Source organism: Schistocerca americana, chromosome 3, assembly GCF_021461395.2.
Source record: "Schistocerca americana isolate TAMUIC-IGC-003095 chromosome 3, iqSchAmer2.1, whole genome shotgun sequence".
Taxonomy (NCBI): domain Eukaryota; kingdom Metazoa; phylum Arthropoda; class Insecta; order Orthoptera; family Acrididae; genus Schistocerca; species Schistocerca americana.
Window position 1 is genome coordinate 695,363,337 of NC_060121.1, and position 22,916 is coordinate 695,386,252.

A 22,916-nucleotide genomic window follows, 5' to 3' on the forward strand; every position below is an offset into this window, starting at 1 on the left:
CCAGTCCAATTCACAGAGCCTCTGCACAAAGTTTTGAAGCAGAGTGACCACCAGGATCTACACTGCTGATTTCTAGCAGCAGCTTGATCTGGAGCATAGTCCACTGCACCCACTAAATGCTGCTAGCCACTGCACAGAAAACTTTGCCTCCTCCATCTTGGCCTGCTGTGGAATTGGTGCTCCACAACTGGTATTCTTGTGTGGAAATTGGATTGTCAACGGTGCTCAGTGGTTGCCGTTGTTATACTACTGAATGGACTTTGCCTTTGTTGCACTTCCTAAACAGACACCAGGGCTAATTGAATTTAAGATCTAGTGTCCCTATCAGAAACTATTTCAGAAATCCTGTCATTGTGATTCATTCTGTGGAATTCATAATCTTTGAAGAGCTTTTGTGAGCAGACACTATATAATCTTTATTGTCAGTCATTAATTCATGGTTAAGTACAATTAGCACACTAAGTTAAAGCTGACAAGCTTGTATTTTTGAATTTTTGTGTGGAATAAAAAATAAATGTTATCTGATTACAACCTCAGTGTAGGACATATCACTACCCTATCTCCTCCTACATCATTTTCTTTTGGGTAAAAGGAACTAAAGTTTTATTTGGTAAAGGTGAGCAGTAAAAATATTGTGTTCAGTAAATAACCACACATCTTACAGAAAGGGGTCAATCCATACCAAGTGGTCCAGCACTGGTATCTTGACCATCTCAGAAAAATGTTATACTTGCTGGGTGAATTCCCCAATGTTTAGTAGCCACAAAAATATTTTAAAAAAATTATTGTTTATTATTTTGAAATGGTGGCCATATTTGTTCCAGGCCGCGTGTGTTTTTTCGTATTTGCAAGCATCTACATTTTTTTACAATTATTCAGTAGTGGAGTGTCCTAAGCCTTTCAGATAAAATGCATTTAGTTCAACACACTCTGGGCTACAAATTAACATCATTAACACTTAGCTGAATGTATTCTTTAATATATTTTTAATAGTGCTAAGTTATCAGCCACAAATTAAAAAAACTCAATTTTTGAACAGTAGTTTTCCAAAGAAAGATTAATTTCTCAGATTTAATATTTTTCCTGCTATTACACTGTATAGTATAGTTACTTTTTACAGAGTATCAATTGTTAGCAGCTTACACTTAAAAAAATACACGATTTTAAAAAATGGATTTTTTTAATGTTTCCATTTTGTGGCCTGCATATCTTTGTTGGGGTACCAGATAAAAATCTGAAAATTTCACAGTTAATAGACCTTTATGATATCAAACTTCAGTATAAATTTAAACTTTGAGATTCAATTGGAAATTATGGAAAAAAATTACAAACACGAGTCAAAAATACGTTTATTAACATCTGTGATATCTGGTAGGCTAATCAAATAAAGTATGCCAATTGCATAATGTAACACACCACATTACACTAGTTAATGAATATTTGTCGAAACAATGCTGTGGTAATTGTTTCAGCAGGCTAACAATTGCATCTGCAAGCCTATAAAAGTCTGATTGTTGTCTTCTCCCTTAGACCAACAATTGTCTACTCACTTATTTAGATAGAATTTCTTGAAGTGTGCAGTTGAAAAATGGTGTCTCAGTGTTCTGTTGATGTTGTTATTAATGAAGCATGTCATAAAAGTGTGTATGGAGAGTATCCTACAGACATTACTTTAATCGAAGATTACAGTGAAGAAGAAAAAGTGTTGTTTTACTTATGAGCTGGCCCAGAGTTCAAATCAACATGCAAGTACCATGAAATAAAATACTTAAAAAATTTTCATCACCTTTTTGGTCAGTCTTGCATGAACCCTTATAAGAAACATATAACAAAAGATCTGCGAGAAATAACATTTGATCATTATTCTAAAAAAAAAAAAAAGCCCTTTTGTCAATCTCATACCAGAAAAATCATTGTGTCCAACATGTTATTCTAAGATATTCGCAATCCACAAGAGAAAAGATAGTGAAACTTCAGATAAAGGATTTTGTGACTTATCAGCAACCATTAAAAAAGTTGTTACAGCTTGTGAAATTCTGGGTATATCGCCTGCTAGTAAAATTAGAAAACTAAGTCAAGATAGAAAACTAAGTGCCTTGAATACAAAAATTGAGAAAGTGGCAGCTACAGCCAAAAAGAATTCGGAAGTTTCATTTCAAAATACAATTTGTACTAAAACAGATGGAAGTTCTAAAACTTCACCAACCTAATATGGTGATTTGATAGGAAAACTAAAAACTAAACACAGTACTTCAAACAAAGAGGATAAAATTAAGATTATCTGTTTACTGCTGAATTCTTGGAGTTGAGCAAAAGTTAGTGATGAATTTAATGTGTCACAATGTCTTGTTAAGTTAACAAGGCAATTAGTAAAAGAACAGGGAATTTTACCAGCATTACAAAAGAAAAGTGCATCTAATTTGGTTGATGAAAACACAATCAATAAATTTATTAAGTATTATGATGATGACTATAACAGCCGTTTGATGTCTGGCAAAAAAGACTGTGTTTCTGTGAAAGAAACTGGTTCTGAGATTCAAAGACAAAAAAGGTTAATATTGTGTAATTTAAATGAACTATTCACTGAATTTAAAAAAAGAAAATCCTGACATTAAAATTGGAAGATCAAAGTTTTGCGAGCTGAGACCAAGATGGTGTATTGTCGCAGGGGCATCTGGCACCCATAATGTTTGTGTTCGTTTATATCATCAAAATGTAAAGTTGATGATAGATGGGCCCAATCTTGGAGGTGACTATAAAGACCTTTTGGATGTTATGGTATGCAATATTGACAGTTACAATTGTATGATCAAGGGAAAATATGAAGATTGTCCAGGCAAACAAGCCTTACTTGACATGTTTGAAGAATCCGAAGAAGATGATTTGATGCCTGACAATATAAAATACAAATAATGGGTGATGCAAGACAGAACTGAAATGGTGACAGTCATAAAATCACGAGAAGAGTTTTTTGAAATGTTGGTGGCTAACCTTGAAATTTGAAAATGCATCATTTTATTCCAAAAGCTCAAAGTAAATTTTTGAAAGACAAAAAGCAAACATTGGCAGCTGATGAATGCTTAGTTCTTGCTGACTTTTCGGAAAATTATTTCTTTGTTGTTCAAGATGAAGTACAAGGGCACCACTGGGTAAACAAAAACTTTGTGTTCTGCCTTACGACAGGTCTTGTCATGGGGGAAGCCTCGTCAGAGAGGTCCACCACTTGAGTGTCTAGGCAAGTGATTCCAGTGGTGGTTTCCCATTGCCTTCCACTGATGATGATGAAATGATAATGAGGACAACACAAAACCCAGTCCCTGAGCAGAGAAAATCTCTGACCCAGTCAGGAATTAAACCCGGGGCCCTTGGCATGACAGCCCGCCGAGCTGATCACTCAGCTATTGGGGCAGACACTGGGTAAACAAGCAGGCCACAGTTCATCCATTTGTATTCTATTATGAAGATGAAGATAAACTAATGAGCCACAGCTTTTGTGTCATAAGTGACTACCTTGAACACAACACTACAGCAGTTCACATTTTTCACCTAAAATTAACAAACTGCATTAAACAGCACCACCCTTCCATAAAAAAAAATTGATTTAATGTTCAGTTGGGACAGCAAGTCAATATAAAAACAAAAAAAGAAAATTATTAACAACTCCTTTCATAAAGAAGATTTTGGGTTTTATGAAAAATGGCACTTTTTCACTTCATGCCGTGGGAAGAATGCTTGTGATGGTGTCGGTGGTTCAACAAAGTGAGCTGTCACAAAAGCACGTCTGCAGTGGACCAATGACAATCATATCATAACACCTCAAGAAATGTTTGAATTCTGTAAAAAACATATCAAAGGAATTACCTATGTTTTTGTACAATATGAGGAAATACAAGAAGTCTATGACAGTGTCTTGAAGGAAAGGTACAACACTTGTCAGAAGATTAAAGGCACTCGATCTTTTCATTGTTTTGTACCCCATTCACACAACTTACAGAAGTGTGAGATCACATCAAGTTCACCTGATAGTGAATTTCATCAATGTGGAAAACTTGTACAACTGTTTCTTCAAAATAAAGACATAGTGACTTGTGTTTACGACGAACAGTGGTGGGTTGGCAAAGTTGATAATATTGACTGTTAAAACCAAGATGTACATGTTGTATTTTAACACCCTCCAGGACCAAGGACATCTTTTAAAAAAAGTAGAGAAGGATCAAGTTTGGATGCCACTTAAAAATGTACTACGGAAGCTGTCCCCCATGGAATTTACAACTGTGACTGGGTGAACTTATAATCTAACACCCAAACTGAGTGAACAAATTTCTCAAATGTTCAATGAGCGATGTACAGGGCTATTACAAATGATTGAAGCGATTTCATAAATTCACTGTAGCTCCATTCATTGACATATGGTCACAACACACTACAGATACGTAGAAAAACTCCTTAAGTTTTGTTCAGCTGAAGCCGCACTTCAGGTTTCTGCCGCCAGAGCACTCGAGAGCGCAGTGAGACAAAATGGCGACAGGAGCCGAGAAAGCGTATGTTGTGCTTGAAATGCACTCACATCAGTCAGTCGTAACAGTGCAACGACACTTCAGGACGAAGTTCAACAAAGATCCACCAACTGCTAACTCCATTCGGTGATGGTATGCGCAGTTGTAAAGCTTCTGGATGCCTCTGTAAGGGGAAATCAACGGGTCGGCCTGCAGTGAGCGAAGAAATGGTTGAACGTGTGCGGGCAAGTTTCACGCGTAGCCCGCGGAAGTCGACGAATAAAGCAAGCAGGGAGCTAAACGTACCACAGCCGACGGTTTGGAAAATCTTACGGAAAAGGCTAAAGCAGAAGCCTTACTGTTTACAATTGCTACAAGCCCTGACACCCGATGACAAAGTCAAACGCTTTGAATTTTCGGCGCGGTTGCAACAGCTCATGGAAGAGGATGCGTCCAGTGCGAAACTTGTTTTCAACGATGTAGCAACATTTTTTCTTAATGGTGAAGTGAACAGACACAATGTGCGAATCTGGGCGGTAGAGAATCCTCACGCATTCATGCAGCAAATTCCCAATTCACCAAAAGTTAACGTGTTTTGTGCAATCTCACTGTTTAAAGTTTACGGCCCCTTTTTCTTCTGTGAAAAAAACGTTACAGGACACGTGTATCTGGACATGCTGGAAAATTGGCTCATGCCACAACTGGAGACCGACTTCATCTTTCAACAGGATGGTGCTCCACCGCACTTCCATCATGATGTTCGGCATTTCTTAAACAGGAGATTGGAAAACCGATGGATTGGTCATGGTGGAGATCATGATCAGCAATTCATGTCATGGCCTCCACGCTCTCCCGACTTAACCCCATGCGATTTCTTTCTGTGGGGTTATGTGAAAGATTCCGTGTTTAAACCTCCTCTACCAAGAAACGTGCCAGAACTGCGAGCTCGCATCAACGATGCTCTCGAACTCATTGATGGGGACATGCTGCGCCGAGTGTGGGAGGAACTTGATTATCGGCTTGACTATCGGCTGTCACTAAAGGGGCACACATCGAACATTTGTGAATGCCTAAAAAAACTTTTTGAGTTTTTGTATGTGTGTGCAAAGCATTGTGAAAATATCTCAAATAATAAAGTTGTTGTAGAGCTGTGACATCGCTTCAATCATTTGTAATAACCCTGTACTAAAAACAAACAACAAGAGAACAATATAATGTAATTAGTAGGCTGATTTTCAATAAAAAAAGTAAGTAATCATGATTAAATTATATACTGTAACTGATATATTTTATTCCATAAGCCAAGATATTCCAGATATTAAAAAAATGTATTTTTGACTTGTATTTGTAATTGTTTTTTCCATAACTTCCAATTGAATCTCAAAGTTTAAATTTATACTGAAGTTTGATATCATAAAGGTCTATTAATTGTGAAATTTTCAGATTTTTACCTGGTCCCCCAACAAAGATTTTGCAGGCCACAAAATGGGAAAATTTAAAAAAATCCATTTTTTAAAATAGTGTATTTGCTTAAGTGTAAGCTGCTCACCATTGAGACTCTATAAAAAGTAACCATACTATACAGTGTAATAGCAGAAAAAATATTAAAGCTGAGAAATTAATCTTTCTTTGGAAAACTACTCTTCAAAAATTGAGTTTTTTTTTTTTTTTTAAATTTGGAACTGATAACTTGGAACTATTAAAATATATTAAAGAATATATTCAGCTAAGTGATAATGACGTTAATTTGTAGCCCAGACTGTGTTAAACTAAATGCATTTTATCTGAAAGGCTTAGCACAATCCACTACTGAATATTTGTAAAAAATGTAGGTGCTTGCAAATATGAAAAACGCATGCGGCCTGAAACAAATGTGGCCACCATTTCAAAATAATAAACAATAAATTTTAAAAAAAAGTCTTGCGACTACTAAACATTGGTGAATTCACCCAGCAAATATAAATTTTTCTGAGATGGTCAAGCAACCAATTATTTTTTTCTTGGACCACTTGGTACGGATTGACCCAAAGTGAGTGTAATGTCTTAGGGTACAGACATTAAATTTCTGGTATGTTTACTCTTTAATGCTATGAGAGGCAGTAAAATGAAAATCAAACACTTGTCACAATGTGACCAAGGAATGGTTCCATTCCAAAGTAATCATCACATGTGATAAGACATTTATCCCAGTGAGAAATGATACGATCAACTCTTGTTTTATAGAATGTGGTTGGGCACTGATGGATCCACAATTATACCTACACTTCAACTTTCTCCTCTGACTGAAATTGATGTCCATGCATGTCTTTCTTCAGGTCACCAAAGATGTGAAAACCACATGGTGAAAGATCTGGGCTCTAAGGAGGATGCTGTAGTGTTTCCCAACCAAATTGCTTCATCCAATTGGGAGTGTGGGGTGGGCATTATCATGCAACAGGATCGTTCCATCCAATGGTATTCCTGAGTGTTTTGACTTTATATGGTGCATCACAGTTCCTGCAATGTGTCTCTGCTTTGATTGTGGTTTCATGCTCGAGGAACTTGATGGGCAGTGGGTCCCTGCAGTCAAGAAGGTCATCATATACTTATCTGAACTTGTTTGAACAGCTTTGGATTTCTTTGGCATGCGAGATGAGAGATATTTTGTACTGCTGGGCTGTAGAAATGCTGTGGATGGGATCATCCTGATGCACAATAAATACTGCCCCCAGACTGCCAACTGGGCAAATGCTACCATCGATGATTTGTTTGGGAAATATTCCAACATCCTCTGTAGAGCCCGGATTTTTCACCATGTGATTTTCACATCTTTGGCAACCTGAAGAACAATATCCGTGGATGTTGGTTTCAGTCAGACAAGGAAGTTGCAAGAGTGGTGTGGATCCGTCAGTGACTGACTACGTTTTACAAAACAGGAATTGACTGTCTTGTTTCCCAGTGGGATAAATGTCTTAACATGTGTGGTGATGACTTTTGAATGGGCCTATTTCACGGTCCCACTGTGGCAGGTGTTCAGTTTTCATTTGACTGCCTCCATAAAGAAAATCAAGTTAAGATGTTCTGTAATTCACACAGTGCGAAAAAAAAAGAAGCAGTTTAGATGCTACATCCAAAAGTATGCAGAATAGTATCGTGAAACAAAGTAAACAGAAAATAAATACAAGATGACATTCTTCACCTTCAAAGTAATCTCAGTTAACAGAAATACATTTATGGGAACATTTATAAGGTGCTGCAAAGTGTCAGTGAGTATTCTCTTGGAATTACAAAAGAGCTGCTGTCAAATGTCTTTGCCTCTCACAATATAATGCACAGAACAATACATTTCGGTGGTTTTCTTCCCTATTTTGGATTGACTTACTACTAGCAGGTATAAAATCCTATTATGGTACTTTACACAAAATATGGATCTTGGCTACACATGTCAATGTAATGTTTCAGCTGTTTCTATCAGAATTGCCATCTGCTGTTCAGTCAATTTGTGTTGCAAAAACTGGGAATATACTGAATAAGCAGATATTCTGCTTATCTAAAACTAGGAATGCAGTGTTAACATTATCATAACTTATCACCAATTCAGTGTCTTGAGTAAGACATGATTACTAATTTTGTACTAGGATTTAGTTCACTTGATTGATGTAAGTCAGTATGCTCATTCTTGATTGACCTGAATGTAGTGCCTCATCAACAGTTTTTCTGTACATCTCAAACATGTTTGAACTAACTTTAAACCCATTTTCTCCTAGTGACTTCTGTTCAGTAAAAGTATCTCAACTTCTTTTGTTTCTGAAACAATGACAATGAGAATGCACACTACGTGATCAAAAGTACCCGAACACCACAAAAACATATGATTTCATGTTAGGTGCATTATGCTGCCATCTACTGCCAGGCACTCCATATAAACGACCTCAGTAGTCATTAGACATTGCGAGAGAGCCAATTGGGGCACTCCGTGGAACTCACGAACTTCGAATGTGGTCAGGTGATTGGATGTCACTTGTGCCATACATCTGTATGCCAGATTTCCACACTCCTAAACATCCCTAAGTCCACTGTTTCTGATGTGATAGTGAAATGGAAACGTGAGGGGACACTTACAGCACAAAAACGTACAGGCCGACCTCATCTGTTGACTGACAGAGACCTCCGACAGTTGAAGAGGGGTCATAATCTGTAATCTATCCAGACGATTACACAGGAATTCCAAACTGCATCAGGGTACACTGCAAGTACTATGAAAGTTAGGTGGTAGGTGAGAAAACTTGGATTTCATGGTCGAGCGGCTGCTCATAAGCCACACATCATGCTGGTAAATGCCAAACGATGCATTGCTTCGTGTAAAGAGCGTGAACATTGGATGACTGAACAGTGGAAAAACATTGCTTGGAGTGACAAATCATGGTACACAAGGTGGCGATCCGATGGCACGGTGTGGGTATGGCGAATGCCCGGTGAACGTCATCTGTCAACGTGTGTAGTGCCAACAGTAAAATTCGGAGGTGGTGGTGTTACTGTGTGATCATGTTTTTCATGGAGGGGGCTTCCATCCCTTGTTGTTTTGCATGGCACAATCGCAGCACAGGTCTACATTGATGTTTTAAGCACCTTCTTGCTTCCCACTGTTGAAGAGCAGTTCGGGGATGGCGGTTGCATCTTTCAACATGATAATAACATCCCTATAATGGACTGGTCTGCACAGTGTCCTGACCTGAATCATATAGAACACCTTTGGAATGTTTTGAAACACCGACTTCATGCCAGGCCTCACAGAGCAACATAAATGCCTCTCCTCAGTGCAGTACTCCATGAAGAATGGGCTGCCATTCCTCAAAAACCTTCCAGAACCTGACTGAAGGTATGCCTGTGAGAGTGGAAGCTGTCATCAAGGCTAAGGGCAGTCTAACACCATATTGAATTCCAGAATTACCAGTGGAGGGCACCACGAACTTGTAAGTTATTTTCAGCCAGGTGTCTTGACTTTTGATCACATAGTGTATGCCTCAGTCTGAACTGCACTAGAGATCAGTGATATGTATTAGATCATTAGTTATATGCTGTTCTCTTTTTCTTTTAATTTTTCAATGAAACTTTATCATTATACATTACTCATTTGCACTACGACATGTCTTCATACTGATCATGTTCTGCTGATTGAAGCAGATTAATCTGCTTTATAAGAGTGTCCGAGGCCATGTGACACTTCTTGAAGTTTACCTTTCCATGTAAGTACATGCAAGTATTTTTAAGCAATTTTGCCATTTAGATTCCAAATATTTAACTCAACATTTGACTTTCTTATCCTGTTTTGGCCACTCTTAAAAATACTGTTTTATCTCGAGAACAATGAAAGAGTTTACCTCTTCTTGTACTTTATTATTTTGGCCCAGTGTTTATCACCCAAAATAATATATCTCTTGAACCTCATTTCCTTGCTCAGTGTTTCATATTGTGCATAATTTTCCATATGTTACCTCCATAACTGCAATGTTAGTACCATCAGTGGTGAGGTCTACTTCAGGAGTTGCGTCTGTGCGATTCTTATACTGTGTATCAGGTGAAATGCCATAATTATGCAGCTTTCTCTGTCTGTGCCGTAGTTACACAGTTATAAGAATGAATTACCACATGCACAGAATCTGTATTGGCAACACATGGTGCTCTGATAAAGCAAATGTGACATGATCTTGGTACTTGCCACATTATACAGATGATTTTAATTGCTCCATTTCCCCCAACTCTAGCATGTAAAACATTGGAGATGACAACTTACACAATGCCACATGCCTGGGTCCCACAACTCAAATTGATGTATTGAGCAAAGCAGTTTGCGCATTTAATTTTTTTTTAAATTAATACCCCCCTTTTATTTTACATTTATATTTTAGAGGTTTCCACTAGTGTTTTTCTCTTTCTTTCATTCTTATCTCTTGCACTATTAAATCCTTAGTTCCTTTCCCTGTGGTATCATATTTTTGATGAATCTTTCCTTTTTCCTTTCATTTTCTCTATGACACTGCCACTTTCAATGAATCAGGTTTTTAAATCTGAAATGTCAAGGGCATTTCATTGCTGATGTTCCTTTCATCCTGACAGTGTTTGCTAACATTCTTTCCTAGGCTGTGAATAGTCCTTTTTTCTTCAACTGTTGCCTCTCAGTTGGCAGGTGGAAAAAATCTGGTTCTGGATGCTAAATATTTAACCCAACATTTGTTTTAGATGGCCTCAGGGTGGGGCCATCTGATACGGGAAAGAGTTATCTGTAAGTGGTTCCTTTTATATTTGTCTTTATAGCCCTGGATTGAGTCTTTTTAGCAGTCTTCCCAGATGAATTAAATTTTAATTTACCGATCACATAGAGCCAAGGAAACTGCATCCCAAGTTTAGTACAGTAAGAAAAAATTGGGGTTTTTGGATATTATCATTAAAATTTAATTGCATCACATTTGTATTTTGAGATGGTGTGGGTTCCTGTAGTCATGTCCTAGTTCATGAACCACGGGCAACGTATGAGTGGCCAAGTAAGTGGTCCCGACAGTCGGGATACCAGTTACTTTGGAATAAGGCTGGGCATCTCGGACATATTCTGAGTTGTGGTCACCTTTGTGCTCATACGGCAAAGACTACCAAATCCACCGGTTAGTCCCTCAGCCGTTAGGGGTAAAACTCAATGGGACTCGGGGCAAGTAAGGCTAGCAACCTGCTTCCCTGGTACTTTAAATATGATGCTGGCAACAATCAGAGCAAAATGCCTCGGACCTTTGGAGGTGACGGAGTCCCACCTCTAACTGACAAACCAGGGACTCCAAAGATACGACTTGGCAAACAAATGGTAATGAGATGGGGAGCTATTAATATCAATGGGGGCTACTCTGGGAAGAAGGTAGAGCTGGCAGAGGCTGCAAGTAAGATGGGGCTGGACGTTTTAGCTGTTAGTGACATTCGGGTAAGGGGTGAGAAAGAAGAGGAAGTGGGAGAATACAAGGTCTACCTGTCAGGAGTCCAAGCAGGAATAGCACAATGGAGTGTAGGGCTTTACATCAGGAAAGAAATGGAAACCAGTGTAGTTGCAATAAGGTATGTAAACGAACGACTGATGTGGATAGATTTGACAGTGTCTAGCAAGAAAATTAGGATTGTGTCAGTATATTCACATTGTGAAGTGACAGATCAAGATAAGATGGATAGTTTTTATGAGGCACTCAGTGATGTAGTTGTTAGAGTAAAGGACAAGGACAGTGTTCTGCTCACGGGTGATTTTAACGCCAGGATTGGAAATCGAACAGAAGGGTATGAAAAGGTTATGGGTAAATTTGGAGAGGATATGGAGGGCAACAGGAACAGGAAACAACTCTTGGATTTCTGTGCCAGTATGGACTTAGTAATCACAAACTCCTTTTTTAAACATAAGAACATTCACCGGTATACTTGGGAAGGCAGGGGAACCAGATCTGTCATTGACTATATAATAACAGATCAGGAATTCAGGAAGGCTGTGAGGGACACACGTGTATTCAGGGGATTCTTTGATGACACTGATCATTATTTAATCTGCAGTGAAATTGGGATTGTGAGGCCAAAAGTGCAGGAGGTCAGGTCCATATGTAGGAGGATAAGAGTGGAGAAACTTCAGGATAAGGAAATCAGGCACAAGTACATAACAGCGATCTCATAAAGGTACCAGTTAGTTGAATGTAGTTAATTACAGTCATTGGAAAAGGAATGGACAAGGTACAGGGACACAGTACTAGAAGTGGCTAAAGAATGTCTTGGAACAGTAGTGTGTAAAAGTAGGATGAAGCAAACAGCTTGGTGGAATGATACAGTCAAGGCAGCCTGTAAAAGGAAAAAGAAGGCGTATCAAAAATGGCTACAAACCAGAACCCAGGTAGACAGAGAAAATTATGTTGAAGAAAGAAACAAAGCCAAACAGATAATTGCAGCATCCAAGAAGAAATCGTGGGAAGACTTTGGAAACAGGTTGGAGACTATGGGTCAAGCTGCTGGAAAACCATTCTGGAGTGTAATTAGCAGTCTTCAAAAGGGAGGTAAGAAGGAAATGACAAGTATTTTGGACAGGTCAGGAAAACTGCTGGTGAAGCCTGTGGATGCCTTGGGCAGATGGAGGGAATATTTTGAAGAGTTGCTCAATGGAGGTGAAAATGTGATCAGTAATGTTTCAGATTTCGAGGTAGAATGGGATAGGAATGATGATGGAAGTAGGATCACACTTGAGGAAGTGGAAAAAATGGTCAATAGATTGCAGTGCAATAAAGCGGCTGGGGTGGATGAAATTAAGTCGGAACTCATAAAATACAATGGAAAGTCAGGTCTTAAATGGCTACACAGGATAATTGAAATGGCCTGGGAGTCGGGACAGGTTCCATCAGACTGGACAGAAGCAGTAATCACACCAATCTTTAAACATGGAAACAGAAAAGATTGTAACAACTATAGAGGTATCTCTTTAATCAGCATTGTGGGTAAAATCTTCTCAGGTATTGTTGAAAGGAAAGTGCGAGTATTAGTTGAGGACCAATTGGATGCAAATCAGTGTGGGTTTAGGCCTCTTAGAGGTTGTCAGGACCAGATCTTTAGCTTACGGCAAATAATGGAGAAGTGTTATGAGTGGAACAGGGAATTGTATCTATGCTTTATAGATCTAGAAAAGGCATATGACCGGGTTCCTAGGAGGAAGTTATTGTCTGTTCTACAAGATTATGGAACAGGAGGCAAACTTTTGCAAGCAATTAAAGGTCTTTACATGGATAGTCAGGCAGCAGTTAGAGTTGACGGTAAATTGAGTTCATGGTTCAGAGTAGTTTCAGGGGTAAGACAAGGCTGCAACCTGTCTCCACTGTTGTTCATATTATTTATGGATCATATGTTGAAAACAATAGACTGGCAGGGTGAGATTAAGATATGTGAACACAAAATAAGCAGTCTTGCATATGCGGATGACTTAGTTGTGATGGCAGATTCGATTGAAAGTTTGCAAAGTAATATTTCAGAGCTAGATCAGAAATGTAAGGACTATGGTATGAAGATTAGCATCTCCAAAACGAAAGTAACGTCAGTGGGAAAGAAATATAAACGGATTGAGTGCCAAATAGGAGGAACAAAGTTAGAACAGGTGGACAGTTTCAAGTACTTAGGATGCATATTCTCACAGGATGGCAACCTAGTGAAAGAACTGGAAGCGAGGTGTAGCAAAGCTAATGCAGTGAGCGCTCAGCTACGATCTACTCTCTTCTACAAGAAGGAAGTCAGTACCAAGACTAAGTTATCTGTGCACCGTTCAATCTTTCGACCAACTTTGTTGTACGGGAGCGAAAGCTGGGTGGATTCAGGTTACTTTATCAACAAGGTTGAGGTTATGGATATGAAAGTAGCTAGGATGATTGCAGGTACTAGTAGATGGGAACAATGGCAGGAGGGTGTCCACAATGAGGAAATCAAAGAAAAACTGGGAATGAACTCTATAGATGTAGCAGTCAGGGCGAACAGGCTTACATGGTGGGGTCATGTTACACGCATGGGAGAAGCAAGGTTACCCAAGAGACTCATGGGTTCAGCAGTAGAGGGTAGGAGGAGTAGGGGCAGACCGAGGAGAAGGTACCTGGATTCGGTTAAGAATGATTTTGAAGTAATAGGTTTAACATCAGAAGAGGCATCAATGTTAGCACTGAATAGGGGATCATGGAGGAATTTTATAAGGGGGGCTATGCTCCAGACTGAACGCTGAAAGGCATAATCAGTCTTAAATGATGATGATGATGATGATGATGATGATGATGATTAAAACTTAAATGATCAACCATAGATAATTCTTTGTTTGGTAAGTCATTATCTTACCAAATTGGGTCACTGACAGCAGTAATTACAGACTTTAAAGTTTGTAATTTTTGGAGTTAGAACAAGGAGCTTTATTACTACATAAATACCTTATCTTGCAGAAGACCAGTATTTTCATTTAGAGGTTCCCATGCTAATTCTTTATCCGTGTTATCTGTAAAAGTAACAGTTGAACATTTAGCTCTGTTCCTCATACTGAATGAAGCATTACATAGTTTATTTGTTAACAAAACAAATAAATTCTTGACATGAATCCACAATTGTAATGATCTTTATGAATAATTCCTTACAGATTACTTGAGCATTTCTGGACTTTACTACCGCTCCATGTTACTTGTTTCAGTTTTTCCCTTATCAGGACACAAATTTAAAACTTCTGAAATAAATTTCAATCATTTACTGAGGAAAAACATCAATTGTCAAACTGGCTGAACAGTCTACACAGATATTATTTATTTATTTATTTTTTACACAGGTAGACTATCAGGCAAAACTGCTAACTGACATATCATTTATCATTATACAATAGGAGTTTGTTCATCTGCATCTACATTTACATCTCTACTTTGCAACCCACTGTGAAATGCATGGCAGTGACATCCTGTTGTATCAATTACAAAGACTTCTTCTCATTCCATTCACATGTGGAGATCAGAAATAATGATTGATTAAATGTCAGTGTGTGCACTGTAATCAATCTAAGCTTGTCTTTGTGGTACCTATGCAAGTAATACATGGTACATTCCTAAATTTCTCAATTAAATATTGTTCATGTAACTTTGTAAGTAGGCTTTCACGGGATAATTTATATCTCTTTTAAGTGTCTGCCAGTTCACATTTTTCAGTATCTCCATAATACTCTTTTATGAATCAAAGTCATGCACAGCCATTCTTTGTATACATAACATATCCCCTGATAATTCTATTTAGTCTGGAACCCACACATCTGAGCTGTATGCTATGATGGGTCGCACGAGTGTTTTATAAAAAACCTCCTTTGTAGGCTGATTACATTTTCCCAGCATGCTATTGTAAAGTTATGACAGTAGGATTACTGTGTCTTTGGAGCTCTTTGGATTATGTTTACTGTGGTGGAAACTAGCAGGGTGAGTGAAGTAGTGAATGATTGTTTATTGTTTGAAATGAGAAAAATAGCCAGAGTGAGAAGGAGAAAAACAAAAGTATGTGATAACCACTTGTCATCAGAAACAGGTGTTCCAGTGAATTAAAAAGTTTTGATTTAACTGTTGCCTTCTTAAAGTTTTGTGGTTCTGATATTTTAAGTTGGAGTGAGTGTGGCACCTGATGTTTCAGTTTCTGCTACCATGCATCAATACCTTACTAGTAGCGATGAGTGATCAGATATTTTTTGGTGAAGAAGAACACAGAGGAGAACAAAATGAAATAATACTATTAAAGTTAAAAGTGATGGTGAAGAGATTAGAAATATGTGCCAACAAAGGAGCCAATAATAGGCACAAGAGTAGGCACTGTTGAAAGGCAAGTAAGAACCAGCATATTAAACCACATGTCCAGACCATTTGCTCAATGGACTGTGAAGTGAAAAAGGGAATAAATTCATATGTTGAACAATGGTAGCCATCACAAGTACACCTTGGAACAGTTTTCAACACTGCAGGGCATGCCATACTACTCAGCCACAGCAATTCAAGATGATGAAAAGTTACGTTCATTTTGCATCCTTCAGTTTTTGAACAATTTATAGCCAAGTGACTTAACGGGACTTTGCTGCTATCTAGCTTATAAATAAATTGTAGTAAAAAATTATACTTATACTAGCTTCTCTCATGTGTGCTTGTGTTAGATATATTGCAGAGTCAAAGCATAGAAGTGGTTGTGTGCATTTCTGTGGCTGCGTTTGTGTGTCTGAATGTGTGTACTTGTACTGGAGAAAAAGCTGAAAAGCTAGTATGAATACTGTTTATTAGTGTGTGTTTCTATGCACCACACATCAGCCAGCTAAAGATTAGTGGTTCCTTTCCTTTATTTTACTTATGTTGCACACATTTAGGTTTCAATCTCTGCTGTCTCATCAGAATAATAAGAAAGGATTTATATCTCTGTCCTATTCTACCTCCTGTTTCACTCTCCTCTCTTCCTCACACTTCATCATGTCCTGCCACTCTTCATCCTTTCTCCTTATATCCAATGTTCTTTCACTTGCCTCCTCACACCCTTTTATGCTTCCTGTTAAAACCACTCCATCTTACAGCAAACAGCCCACTATCCTTCTCCATCTTCCACCTGCCTCCTTCCCTCCTCCTCCTTCTCCTAGTTCACCTCCTCCTCCCCCCTCTCTCTATCCATCCCCTTGTCCTCCTCTGTGTGTCCACTACCTTCTCTACTTTTTCTATTTCCATCTGCTCCTCCCTCTCTCTGACCATCTCCTCCTACCCCCTTCCCCCCCTCTGTCCATCTCCTACTCCCCTCCCTCTGTCTGTCTATTTCCTCTTACTGCCTTTTCCTGTTCTTATCCTCCTCCTCCCTCTCTCTGTCTAACTCCTCCTTCCCCTTCTCTCCACTATCAGGCTCAGAGGACCACGTGATTCTGATTTGCTTCTGTGTCATACTCTGCTAACTGTTCTCATTTGGATGCCTTACGGCAGGGTATGGAGTCAACACACCACCCTCCAAGCCACTGGCAACTTTCCAGACCTTGGAGATGCTACTTCTCATAAATGTAGTTCCCTAGTAGGCATCGTAAGGGTGAGTGCTCCCAGTTACAGTCCTGCAATGAAGGGAAAATGCCTGATGGTATGGGGAATTGAACCCAGGTCCTTTCTATGGCAATCAGAAGTGCTGACCGGTCCCTTATGGAGGTGGATATATTGGATATATTTATATTACTGTAATGACCTGAAAATAAGCCACCACTGCTTATGAGCTGCACCCCTAAATTTTGAGGAATTAAAATAATAATAATAATAATAATAATAATAATAATAATAATAAACAATCAAGATTTTGTGCAAAAATAAGCCGCACACTGACTGAGAGGAAACAAATTACCAAAAATGTATTTGTACTTACATGTAAGACATAAGTACGTACCCTAACCTTTTGTTCTAACATTTGATGCAATGCATTGACTACATACTCTGTCTTTCTTACTTTCATCACTATTAGCACCAGTATTCACTTCATCACTCTCACCCTTATTATTTTCTTCATTCTCTTTCCACAGTACATCATCTTCACTCCCATTCAGGTTATGCAATACATAGCATTTCTTGAACACCTCTATGGTTGACTCTGATGATACAGAGGACCATGAAGCTAGAATCCACATGCACATATGGGTAACTGGTGGCTTCTTAATCTTACTAGATGGAGCAAGTACATAATTTTCTTCCAGGAGTCAATCTGAATACATTTTTTGGAGGTTGTCCTTGAACAGTGTGCTTAGGGCAACAGCTAGTAACTGTAGTTTTGAAATCATTTCTGCAGATATTAAGACAAGATCTACCTTTTGTGCAGCAAGTTTATTTTTTATTTCAGGTGTTAGATATGTCCCTTAAAAGCATCAAAAACTAGTATGGTTCTCTTAGGAAGTAGTGCCCCATGTCTCCAAAACCAAACAGTAGACAAGAAGTCAACCATCAGTTGCATTGTCATCCAGACCTTTTCGTTGCAGCAAATCACTAAACCCATAGGAAAGTGTTCTTTGATCATGGTATTTCTCTTCAGAATGACACAAGTGGAAACTTTGCCCCGTCAGCTGTAACAGCTAACATCAAAGTTATTCAATTTTTTCGTTTCTGGTTCACCTTAATAAGATACTTTTTGCCCTTTCCATGATAACTGTTGCAGTGTTCAGGATGTCAAAAAACTCTGGTATTTCATCAGCATTGCCAATCTGACGAAAAATGGTATAAGTGACCCTTTTGCAACTAGATGATGAAATGCCAGAAGTTGACCAGTTTCTGCTCGAAAGCTGCTGGCATTCTCTGTACTAGAGTAGTACTTTGTCGTAGAGTAAGGCCATAACTCCACATAAACTGAAGAAATTCTTGTTGTGGCATGTTTAAGACTTTTGTGATTATTGAGGCCTTCTATTGTTGATAAGGATATGTCTCTGGAAAAATGTTATTCCATCTCACTAAGGCCAACAGTTGAATAATTTTGTGTGAGATGAGACATCTGTCCTCTTATCTTGCACATAGGAAAGAATCTTAGCATCAAGTTCCTGATACTTGCCACATTTTGGCCCCGTGAATGATTTTCTCATTGAAACTGGCTTCTTCCATTTTTCTTTTGAAGCCAATAAATGTCACACATTAGATTCATCCAATCCATACTGTTTTCCAGCCTCTCTGTGGGCTTGACTTAGGGCACAACTGTAAGTTTGAAGCTTGCATCGTAACTACACCAAATTCTTTGGCTTGATGATGCTTTTCACTCTAAATTGTTTTTCATATCATCATAAACCAGGAATTCTTACCAATTTCCAACTGAAACTGAACTATAGGATAACAAAACAATATTGGTAGAACTACACAATGTTAACACCAATAAAGCACTGGTAAAATTTTGCAATGTTGCATAATAAAATTCTAGTCATCAGTTTTGGCTACAGACGCAAGTTGTATTGTTGCAAATGAGATTAATTTTTGTACAATAATTGTTTGTAAAAAGACAGGTAGTGGAGAAGAGCTGATTCCTAAGTTTTTGACGATAAAATGTGGATAAAAAGTGCAGCTTATTTTTGGGTCAGTATGGTACAATTCCCATTAACCTAAAGGCTAGAGAGAGAAAGAGAGAGAGAGAGAGAGAGAGAGAGAGAGAGAGAGAGAGAGAGAGAGAGTGTATTTCAAAAGAAATAAAATGTTACTTTGTGGTTTTTTTGTGGTCATTATAATTAATCTCTGCATCTACTTATCACAAGGGTTGTTGTTGTTGTGGTCTTCAGTCCAGAGACTGGTTTGATGCAGCTCTCCATGCTACTCTATCCTGTGCAAGCTTCTTCATCTCCTAGTACCTACTGCAACCTACATACTTCTGAATCTGTTTAGTGTATGCATGTCTTGGTCTCCCTCTATGACTTTTACCATCCACGCTGCCCTCCAATATTAAATTGGTGATCCCTTGATGCCTCAGAATATGCCCTACCACCCCTGATGCCTTCTTCTAGTCAAGTTTTGCCACAAATTTCTCTTCTCTCCAGTTCAATACCTCCTCACTAGTTATGTGATCTACCCATCTAATCTTCAGCATTTTTCTGTAGCACCACGTTTCAAAAGCTTCTATTCTCTTCTTGTCTAAAATATTTATTGTCCACGCTTCACTTCCATGCATGGCTACACTCCATACAAACACTTTCAGAAACGACTTCCTGATACTTAAATCTATACTCGATGTTAACAAATTTCTCTTTTCAGAAATGCTTTCCTTGCCATTGCCAATCTACATTTCATATCCTCTCTACTTCAACCATCATCAGTTATTTTGCTCCCCAAATAGCAAAACTCATTTACTACTTTAAGCATTTCGTTTCCTAATCTTATTCCCACAGCATCACCTGATTTAATTCGACTACATTCCATTATCCTCGTTTTGCTTTTGTTGATGTTCGTCTTATATCCTCCTTTAAAGACACTATCCATTCCATTCAGCTGCTCTTCCAAGACCTTTGCTGTCTCTGACAGAATTACAATGTCATCGGCAAACCTCAAAGTTTTTATTTCTTCTCCATGGATTTTAATTCCTACTCCAAATTTTTCTTTTGTTTCCTTTACTGCTTGCTCAATATACAGATTGAATAACATTGGGGATAGGCTACAACCCTGTCTCACTCCCTTCCCAACCACCGCTTCCCTTTCATGCCCCTCAACTCTTATAACTGCCATCTGGTTTCTGTACAAATTGTAAATAGCCTTTCGTTCCCTGTATTTTACCCCTGACACCTTCACAATTTGAAAGTGAATATAACAGACAACATTGTCAAAAGCTTTCTCTAAGTCTACAAATGCTAGAAAAGTAGGTTTGCCTTTCCTTAATCTATTTTCTAAGATAAGTTGTAGGGTCAGTAATGCCTCACGTGTTCCAACATTTCTACGGAATCCAAACTGATCTTCCACGAGGTCAGTTTCTACCAGTTTTTCCATTCATCTGTAAAGAATTCATGTTAGTTTTTTGCAGCTGTGGCTTATTAAACTGATAGTTCGGTAATTTTCACATCTGACAACACCTGCTTTCTTTGGGATTGGAATTATTGTATCCTTCTTGAAGTCTGAGGGTATTTCGCCTTACTCATACACCTTCCTCACTAGATGATAGAGTTTTGTTAGGCCTGGTTCTTCCAAGGCTGTCAGTAGTTTGAATGGTATGTTGTATACTCCCAGGGCCTTGTTTCAACTTAGGTCTTTCAGTGCTCTGTCAAACTCTTCATGCAGTATCATATTTCCTATTTCATCTTCATCTACATTCTCTTCCATTTCTATAATATTGTCCTCAAGAACATCGCCCTTCTATAGACCTGCTATATACTCCTTCCACCTTTCTGCTTTCCCTTCTTTGCTTAGAACTGGATTTCCATCTGTGCTCTTGATATTCATGCAAGTGGTTCTCTTTTCTCCAAATGTCTCTTTAATTTTCCTGTAGTCAGTATCTATCTTACCCCTGGTGAGATGTGACTTTAAATCCTTACATTTGTCCTCTAGCCATCCCTGCTTAGCCATTTTGCACTTCCTGTCAATCTCATTTCTGAGATGTTTGTATTCCTTTCTGCCTGCTTCATTTACTGCATTTTTATATTTTCTCATTTCATCAATTAAATTCAATCTCTTCTGTTACCCAAGGATTTCTATTAGCCCTCGTCTTTTTACCTACTTGTTCCTCTGCTGCCTTCACTACTTCATCTCTCAAAGCTAACTTCCGCTGCATTTCATTTCCCCATTCTTGTTAATTGTTTCCTAATTCTCTCCCTGAAACTCTCTACAACCTCTGGTTCTTTCAGTTTATCCAGGTCCCATCTCCTCAAATTCCCACCTTTTTGAAGTTTCTTCAGTTTTAATCTACAGTTCATAACCAATAGATTGTGGCCAGAGTCCACATCTGCCCCTGGAAATGTCTTACAAATTAAAACCTGGTTCCTGAATCTCTGTCTTACCATTATATAATCTATCTGAGACCTTCCAGTATCTCCAGGCTTCTTCCATGTAAACAACCTTCTTTTATGATTCTTGAACCAAGTGTTAGCTATGATTAAGTTATGCTCTGTGCAAAATTCTACCAAGCAGCTTCCTCTTTCATTCCTTACTCCCATTCCATATTCACCTACTACGTTTCCTTCTCTTCCTTTTCCTACTATTGAGTTCCAGTTACCCAAGACTATTAAATTTTCATCTCCCTTCACTATCTGAATAATTTCTTTCATCTCATCATACATTTCATCAATCTCTTCGTCATCTGCAGAGCTAGTTGGCATATAAACTTGTACTACTATGGTAGGCGTGGGCTTCGTATCTATCTTGGCCACAATAATGTGTTCACTATGCTGTTTGTAGTAGTTTACCCACATTCCTATTTTCCTATTCATTATTAAGCCTACTCCTGCATTACTCCTATTTGATTTTGTATTTACCATTATTTTAAAAATTGATTATATTATTATAATGAAAATTAAAGGATGAAAATAATAACACGAAATGAGAAAAGGCAACCACTCATCAACAGTTCACCGAGATGTGGTGTATGGACACACATAATAGCAGGTTCACATATAAGCATCTCCCCCCCCCCCCCCCCCCTTTCCCTTCTTATCCCTTCCAGACACACATAAATGCACAACCCTAACTATACACAGGTAACAACATGTTCCCATTCCTCATTTTCATTATTAGAAAAATATTACTGTTATCTTAGTTTTCTTCCAAGTATACAAACTACAAGTTTAGTACTGAACAGTTTGTGCTTACCAATTTTTGTTTTGCTTTCACCATTCATACTTGGCTTTTTTTCGTCTGGGACAGAATCTGGTATGGACTTATACTCATTTCTTGCCACTGGTTTTGATTCCAAAGGCTGCTTTGGCTTTGTGTCTTGTACTGGAATCTGTTAAAAGAGAAATATTCATTTCCAAGTGAATATACTTTCTTCCTCCTACAGTGTCATTTGTAAGAACATTGAATCTATGAATTAATTAATATTTTTACACTTACACTCTTGTACCCTGTCATTTTAAGGGAAGATGGCAGGCCAGGATCTTGAAATTTCTGAGTTTTTGGCCATCTTATGGCAGCCTCGACCTCAGCTTCTTGCCTCCTTTTATGTTTGCGATGTGAACGATACACTTCACATAAGGCTCCAAGGACAATCACAACAAAGAGTACAGCCATCACTAAAAAGACAACTGAAAAAAAAATATTAATTTGGTATGGTTATAATAATTTTTAACCTACAGGGATTAACTAAAAACACTTTATCTTATTTCTGTAATGTCCTAAAGCTAATACAGCTACTTCTATAGTTAAAACAAAAATCATCCAAAACATACAGCTATTTTTGTAGTTAAGACAAAAGTCAACCAGTTTGATTTGTGGTAAT

The 22,916-nt window shown here is 38.2% G+C and overlaps 1 protein-coding gene across 1 annotated transcript in view; it reads right to left on the reverse strand.

The window, feature by feature from the left end:
- LOC124605736 (neurexin-4-like) overlaps positions 1-22,916 on the reverse strand; it is a 567,593-nt gene that overhangs the window by 38,515 nt on the left and 506,162 nt on the right. Inside the window, exons 31-33 of the mRNA XM_047137616.1 lie at positions 22,532-22,722; positions 22,289-22,424; positions 14,441-14,505 (exon numbers count right to left, since the gene is read on the reverse strand). Of these exons, the coding sequence (XP_046993572.1) occupies positions 14,441-14,505; positions 22,289-22,424; positions 22,532-22,722 (392 nt within the window). The remainder of the gene's footprint in view (positions 1-14,440; positions 14,506-22,288; positions 22,425-22,531; positions 22,723-22,916) is intronic.